Raw genomic sequence first — 8414 nt, forward strand, 5'->3', positions numbered from 1 at the left:
GATATTACGGAATGGCCCAAGCTCCGCCTCCTCTCTCCTCTCCTCTCCCCACCCCCTTCTCCCCTAGGCAGCGCTGAGTTGCGCAAGCTCCGCCTCCTTTATCCTTCCTCCTCCCCTAGGCAGGGCTCTGAGTGGCCCGGGCTCCGCCTCCTCTCTGCTCCTCTCCTGTTCCTCCTCCCCTAGGCAGGGCTCTGAGTGGCCGGGCTCCGCCTCCTCTCTGCTCCTCTCCCTGTTCCCTCCTGCCCTAGGCAGCACTCTGAGTGGCCCGGGCTCCGCCTCCTTTCTCCTTCCTCCTCCCCTAGGCAGGGCTCTGAGTGGCCAGGCTCCGCCTCCTTTCTGCTCCTCTCCCTGTTCCCTCCTGCCCTAGGCAGCGCTCTGAGTGGCCCGGGCTCCGCCTCCTCTCTGCTCCTCTCCCCAGTTCCTCCTTCCCTAGGCCCAGCTGAGTGGCCCGGGCTCCGCCTGCTCTCCTCCCTACTCCCTCCTCCCCTAGATATTACGGAATGGCCCAAGCTCCGCCTCCTCTCTCCTCTCCTCTCCCCACCCCCTTCTCCCCTAGGCAGCGCTGAGTTGCGCAAGCTCCGCCTCCTTTATCCTTCCTCCTCCCCTAGGCTGCCCTGCGTGGCGCAGGCTCCGCCTCCTCTCTCCTCTCCTCTCCCACTACCTCCTCCCTCCTCCTTTCCGGAGCTAACCGGCTCGAGCTTCGCCCCTTTCCCGCCCTTCCACCCCCGCCTCCGCCGGTAAGGCGCTCGAATCTGCGCAAGCGCTGTAGCTGCATTAGGCGAGCAGCCCTCCGAACCGGAAGTGGGCAACGCGGGATTCGCCATGGCCGTGGTGGCCGTGCACCTGGACTCGGACGCCTTCCTGGTGTGCCTCAACCACGCCCTGAGCACGGAGAAGGAGGAGGTGATGGGGCTGTGCATCGGCGAGGTGGATGCCTGCAAGATTGTGCACATCCACTCGGTGATCATCCTGCGGCGCTCGGACAAGCGCAAGGACCGCGTGGAGATCTCCCCCGAGCAGCTGTCGGCCGCATCCACCGAGGCCGAGCGCCTGGCCGAACTCACGGGCCGCCCGGTGCGCGTGGTAGGCTGGTACCATTCGCACCCGCACATCACCGTGTGGCCGTCGCACGTGGACGTGCGCACGCAGGCCATGTACCAGATGATGGACCAGGGCTTCGTGGGCCTCATCTTCTCGTGCTTCATCGAGGACAAGAACACCAAGACAGGCCGCCTCCTGTACACGTGCTTCCAGTCGGTGCAGGCGCAGAAGAGCGCCGACTACGAGAGGATAGAGATCCCCATCCATGTAGTGCCGCACGACACTATCGGCAAGGTGTGCCTCGAGTCAGCCATCGAGCTGCCCAAAATCCTTTGCCAGGAGGAGCAGGATGCGTACCGGCGCATCCACAGCCTGCCCCACCTGGACTCGGTCACCATGATCCATAACGGCTCCGTCTTCACCAAGAACCTGTGCAGCCAGATGTCGGCCATCAGCGGGCCCCTGCTGCAGTGGCTGGAGGACCGGCTGCAGCAGAACCAGCAGCGCGCGCGGGAACTGCAGCAGGAAAAGGAGCAGCTGCTGCAGGAGCTGGCCACCCTGGATTGAGTCACCGAGGGGAAGGCGGGAGGGGGGCGGGGTTTCCTCTGAGGGAGGGGTCTTTCCTAGAGATTACTCCTTGGTTCGCTCTGGGATCGCCTGCCAGATCTAGAGGGCAAAACTTGTACAGAGACTCGCTGTGGCCCGATGATGGACGAACCTGGTTTTTATATAAAGTATTTTGGCAAAAATTCCAACAGAATTGTCTGTGCATTTAATTACTCAGAGAGCAGTGAAGAGGACTGTTATGGGTATAAGCAGACTGAATTCAATATAGCAGCAAGCAGTTGAAGAAATGCACAGGAAGAGAGAAATGTGCATTCTGGAAAGGGTCGGAGCCTCAAGCATGCGCTGTCCTAGGTGCAGGGGATGCCAAGACAGGAGCCTTCCTGGAGCCTGGGGATGGCAGCATGTGCCTCTGTACAGATATGTGCAAAGTAGAAAGGCCTGTAAGTGACTCAGTCCATAGAATCCTTAGGGTCAGAAAGCCCTGACTTGGAATCTGCTAGTTTTGTGAGTCCAGGGCTCACACTTTAACTTTTCTCATCTGTAAAATGGGCATTAATAATAGCACCTACCGCACTGCACAGGGTTGTTGTAAGGATCAAATGATGGAGATATTATGGGTGGTGGGGATCAAGGAGATGGAATGGGAAAGACTTCATTTAAAGTTGGCTTTTATTGCCCGGATGTAATTAGATGCTTCATGCGTATTAACTAATATGTATCCATGTATAGTAATGTGTATATGTGTTTATGTATGTATATACACATACACCAAGATGTATATTGTGTGTATATACACATGTAAACAAATACACATACAACTGAGATGTATATATAGAAGTGACTTCCAAAAGAAATGGCCTTTTTGGCCTAATTTCAAAGTGCATTCATCAGTATTAATTAACATACATATATTTACGTACCAACCCATACACCAGTATATGTATGTATTGTATACCTGTACACACATGTATATGTTTATATACATGATATATATCATATGTGTATACACAAGGGTTTGTCTTAAATGGTTGATAGGCCCAGAATTAAGCAGGAAAAAAGTGAGCAAGATCTTTGGTAACCTGAACTTTTTCCAGAAACACAGGCCCATTTTTTAATATTAAAAATTTATCAATGTATAGTGACTAGTTATAGAATAGTCAGCAAAGAATTTAAGATGACTATTACTCAGAGGGCAGTGAAGAGGAATATTGTGGATATGAGCAGACTGAAACATAACAAGTAGTTGAAAAGAAGAATGTCATGGGAAAATTTTTAATGGTGGGCTTTACTAAATTAAAATAATTGTTTCGTGATAAGGCAAAGAAGGAATAACTGATGGATAGCCTATGTTCTTTCTTGGTATTCCCAAGATGTTAGAAGAAGAGAAATCCTCCACATACATTAGGAAGATTTTCTTTGATCTATGGAAAGATATGGACAAGATTCACAGAGTGATCAGGCATGGATGAATTGTAATCTACTTTATTGAAGGTAATATTCACATTGATGAAATGGTAGGTTTGAGTATACATATCAGTCTGGGAGAAAGAATATTATATTGGATATGAAAAGAACTTCACAAATTGCAAGAATGACCCAAACCCCAAAAGATAAAATTCAACAAAGCCAGATGGGTTCATGGGTTCAAAAGCCAGAATAATTATAGGCCAAGAAAAACATAGATAGTTAGTTCGTTTGAAAAATAAATTGAATCAATATTGTAAGGTGCCTTCTAGATACCTAATGATTTCTTATTGTTTTAACAGAACTAATCAGACCACATCTGAAGTATCATATTTGTCTAGCCATTATATTTTAGAAAGTAACTCAAATAAGAATGAAACCATGGTGACTGAATAAGTAAAGACTTACAGAGGATGCATTTACTGTCTTCAGATGCCTGAAAGATTCATGTGAATGAGGAATTATTTTTATCTGGTTTCACCCAAGAGGATAGAGCCAGGATTAATATATGGAAGAGCTTCCTAATGATCACAGCTTTACAAAATTGGATTTTATGAAGGTAATAAGTTCACTGTCACTAACAGTGTTCATCAGAGGCTCCATAATCACCTTTGGAGGGTACTGAGGAAGGGGTCTGGATATTGGTGGTTGAGTGAGATGATATTAGAGGTTGTTGAAGAGAAAGCAGTGTGTAGTGAATGGAAAGAATCCTAGGCTTGGAGTTGGGTTCTGTGACATGCTACCAGTGGGATCTCAGGCAAATCAATTGACTTTGTTGTGACTCAGTTTCTTAATTTATATAATAATAGATGCGATGGTCTCTAATGTCTCTGAGCTTTAACATTTTGTGATTAGCAGATGCTGTAATAAAAACAGCTCAGTATTATAGTAGGTAGAGTGCTGAGCCTGATGTTGGAAAAACCCGAGTTCAAATTCAGCTTCAAACCTTTACAAGTTCTATGATCCTAGGCAAGTCACTTAACCTTATTTTTTCTCAACTATAAAATGGGGATAGCCAGATTAGTGGTGGTTAGCACATCAGGGCTGGAGTCAGAAAGATTCGTTTTCCTGAGTTCAAATCTGGCCTCAAATACTTACAGTTTGCCTCAATTTCCTTACATATAAAATGAGCTGCAGAAGAAAATGGCAAACCATTCCAGTATCTCTGCCAAGAAAACCCCCAATGGGCTCCCAAAGAGTCTGAAATAACCTAAACAACAAAAAGTGAGAGTTGTTGTGAGCATCAAATGAGATTTGTAAAGTACATGGCACAGTGCCTGACTATATAAATACTTATTCCCTCCTCCCGTGTAAATTCGGAAATATGTTGATGGCTGCCTATAAATGGCATTTGACTGAACCAGACAATTATATGGGAATTATTCAGAGAAAAGTTTCCAAGGTAACCCTAGAGCTGGCTTCTAAAGGATGGGTAGAATTTCAATAAATAGAGGCAGTGGGAGAGGAATTTTAATTGAATAGAATAGTATGGCCAAAGGTGTCAAGGCAGCAAAGTTCAGAATATGTTTGTGGAACTGCATGTAGGATACTTTAATTAGAATGGAGGATTCATTTGTGTCAGTAGTAAAGAAATGGAATTGGAGCTGATTGGAGCCATTTTGTGGAGGACCTAAAATGACAAGCTAAAGAGTTTTAGTTTTATTAATTGAGCATTGGAATCTATTGAAGGTTTTTGAGCAGATCAGTTTGATTCAATTCAACATTTATTAACTGCCTACTATATATATTAGGTGATACATATATATATATATATGTTTTATATAGAGAGAGATACATATATATGTATATATGTGTATATATATATACATATATATGTATATATGTGTGTGTGCATATATATATATATATATATACTGTGTAGCTAGGTGTCAGTGGATAGAGCATCAAGCCAAGCCAGGAAGACCTGAGTTTATATCCAGCCTCAGACACTTACTAGCTCTATGCCCCTACTATGCCCCTATTTATCTCAGTTTCCTTATCTGTAAAATGAGCTGAAGAAGGAAAGGGCAAACTACTCCAATATCTTTACCAAGAAAATCCCAAATGGGGTCATGACAGAAACAGCTCAAAATATATAGGGTTCAGTGCTAAGCATTAGTAATATGAAGAGAAAAACGAAACATCTGGGAGGAATAGTGTGTGTGTCTACGTGTCTATGTCTATGTCTGTGAATGTGTCTGTGTTAACTGATATCTGCATATTTAAACTAGGAAACAGAATTGTCTAAACTCTTTTAAAAATTTTTCCCAAATGATTTCAGTCAGTTTGAATCTGCTAAAAACATATATATATAAAAATGTTACACCATCCAGTTAGTTTGCAAGACTATCAAAGAAAATGGAAATTTACTGGCAAATTTTCAACAAAAACATTTGCTTTGCTGGTGGGTAGGATTGAAAAATTAGTACTGAAATTTAGTAAGCATTGCCAACAATACATTTCCATTCAGATCTACATATGTTTTTCACCAATCATAGCCAATAAAATGGAAATAAACTGAACTGCAAACTTTTGAATTATTATCATAATGTGTTAAGCCAAGACTTTAAAAAGTAATAAAATATATTCAATTACATAGCTCTCAGTATATTTTACAGTAATGCCAATCAGAACAGGAGAGTTTATCATGATGGTAATAAAATACCTTTAAATTGTTTATTTCATCTTTTCTACCTACCTCCCAGGTTTGTGGTGAGGATCAAATGAGATAATAGATAAAGCTTTTCAAACTCTAAAGTGCCATCTAAATGGCATTTCTAGCTCTACTAAAGCTATCATCTTTAACATCCTTTTGAAGCTTCTATTTATGTCTATGGTTTATAATGCACATAATATACCAGTACAGAAATATATGTAGATTATTTGTTGAAAGGCTCAAAAAACTTTACTGAAAAGAGTAAAAAATCAGGAGATTTTATACTAAAGTGGTCAACAGATTTCAAGAGGCAAAAGCAAAGAAGCATAGCCTGCAGCCATACATGGGACAGGCACCCTTTAAAAATTCCCTCTAGACACTTGAATCTCCAAAAATCAGAACTCAAGAACAATCCTCGTCAAATTCTAGTTATTTGGTTTTGGTTGAGGTTTTATCATGCTGTATTTAGAATAAACTATTGCTCATTTTCAAATTTTTTGTATCATAGACTGTTTAATTGTATTTGTTCAATTCAGTAGCCACTAATTACCTATTGTTTCCCTGGCACTATAAGTAGGCATGGAGGGAGTTGGGGTGGAGAATGCAAAATATAAGTAAGATGTTGCCTCATCATGGAATAACATGTTTATATTTATTCATTGGCAGTTATGATACAAACTGATAAACTTTTTCCTATAAATTTCATAACAAAGGAACCCATGTTATTCTTAAGATGCAGAGACTAATGACTTAATGAAAAACAATTCCATTTAGGCTTTCCAGGGAAAGATAGCTCCTTAGGAGTCTCCTATTCAACTGATACTGTAATGCAGTGGTGTCAAATCCAAATAGAAATGGGAGCCAGTAATCTGTACATATGGATCCCTGCAGGCCACCTATTGACTTAGTTTTTAAATCTAATGTTATCTATGTTTTATTATCTTGTTAAATATTTCCAAATCCAAATAGAAATGGGGGCCGCTAATCTGTAAATATGGATCCCTGCAAGCCACCTATTGACTTAGTTTTTAAATCTAATGTTATCTATGTTTTATTTATCTTGTTAAATATTTCCAAATCCCAATAGAAATGGGGGCCACTAATCTGTAAATATGGATCCCTGCAAGCCACCTATTGACTTAGTTTTAAAATCTAATGTTATCTATGTTTTATTTATCTTGTTAAATATTTCCCAATTACATTTTAATTTAGTTCTGCCCCATTCCAGAGTGTTGTGAGCAATATTTGAGACTACCTGAATTTGACACTTTTGTTCTAATGCATATTCTTCCTCCATTTCCAGACCCTTTCCAAAGTAAATTCTAGACTAACATTTCAGACCCTGGTGGGGAAGTCTTAGGATAGAATGGGAGTCAGGGGAAAGCAACTGCACAGAAATGTATGAGATGATCAATTGTCACACAGCTTTTTCCCTTTTTGTGTCCTGTTGATGATGTCTACCATCAGCCCACACACACACACACACACACACACACACACACACACACATACACACCAACATAGTCTAGGCTGTAAGCTCTTTGAAGGACAGATATTAAGCCTGGTGTCTGGAAACACTTCCTAACAATTAGAGTACTCCCAAAATGGAGTGCATTGCTTTAGATAACAATGGGTTCCTACCTTGTCCGGTATATTGTAGAAGGGATTAATTCTTCAATTACTGTTTATATTAGATTGCTTTTGAGGTCCCCTCCAACGCACAACTCCAACTCTAATTCTACCTGTCTTTGATTTTCTGCACAGTAATCAAAATAAATCTTTGGGTTATAGGTGATCAGTAAATCCTCAGTTTGATGGATTGAAGTCAGAGGATGGATTGGGTACCTAGCTGATGGATTGAAGTTAGGAAATCTAGGTTCAGATATCTCTGATATCTACTTATGTGTGTGACCTTGAAAAAAAAATCAGTTAATTCCTCTGAAGTTCACTTTTTTTTTTTAATCTGAAAAATGAAGATGTGGGATTAGATGAGGTCTGTCCTCTTACTACTAGTTATCAGAATACCCTATTCGAGAAGCCTTCTTTGGCTTCTTTGTTCAAATCTCCATAATACCATTTAGATCTTGATGATTTGGATTCTTTTTTTTTCAAAATCGCTCATTAGCAGACTTTAGCAGGAGTCCAGAGCTGGTGTCAGCCCTCCCACTCTACAAACTTAGCTGGCAAGCTGAGCTGGTGTGGTGACCGCAGCTGGGATCCTCCTGGCAGCTGTCTCCCTGCTGTCTCTGGACTTCATGCCTATTAAGGTAAGGATTCTTCTTTGGAAAATGAGGGGGGAAGGGGGAATCCTGCTCCTCCCAGCACAGTCTCCCTAGAGAAATTGTTCTTTGTGGGATGAGACATGAGTCTTACTTTTCTTGGAGGAGGAGGGGAAAGGGAAAGTGAACTACCAGCCCTTTGCTTTGGCATCCTGGAGCCATTTCCAGCCTACTTCAGAAAATTTCCTTACAGGGCTAAGCTCAGGACTGTTCCCAGTTCAGGGTGCTCCATATCAACTTTTCAAAAATTGTCTCCTATACCTGAAATACACTTTCTACTCACCTCCATCTCCCAGGATCCCTAGCTCCCTTCAAGGTTCAGCTAATATTCTCTCTCCTACAGAAAACCTTTCGTGGTCATCGTTCGTTTTTGGTGTGCTTTCTCCTCAAATTATCACATATAAGAG

The 8414-nt window shown here is 42.2% G+C and overlaps 1 protein-coding gene across 1 annotated transcript; it reads left to right on the forward strand.

The window, feature by feature from the left end:
* The first annotated feature begins 294 nt into the window (after positions 1 to 294).
* Positions 295 to 2941, forward strand: LOC127559273 (lys-63-specific deubiquitinase BRCC36). Its single transcript, XM_051992942.1, has one exon. It carries the CDS (start codon positions 823 to 825, stop codon positions 1606 to 1608), a length of 786 nt encoding a protein of 261 aa, XP_051848902.1. The 5' UTR covers positions 295 to 822; the 3' UTR covers positions 1609 to 2941.
* The last annotated feature ends 5473 nt before the right edge of the window (positions 2942 to 8414 follow it).

The sequence above is a fragment of the Antechinus flavipes genome, chromosome 4 (assembly GCF_016432865.1).
Source record: "Antechinus flavipes isolate AdamAnt ecotype Samford, QLD, Australia chromosome 4, AdamAnt_v2, whole genome shotgun sequence".
NCBI classification, from domain to species: Eukaryota; Metazoa; Chordata; class Mammalia; order Dasyuromorphia; family Dasyuridae; genus Antechinus; species Antechinus flavipes.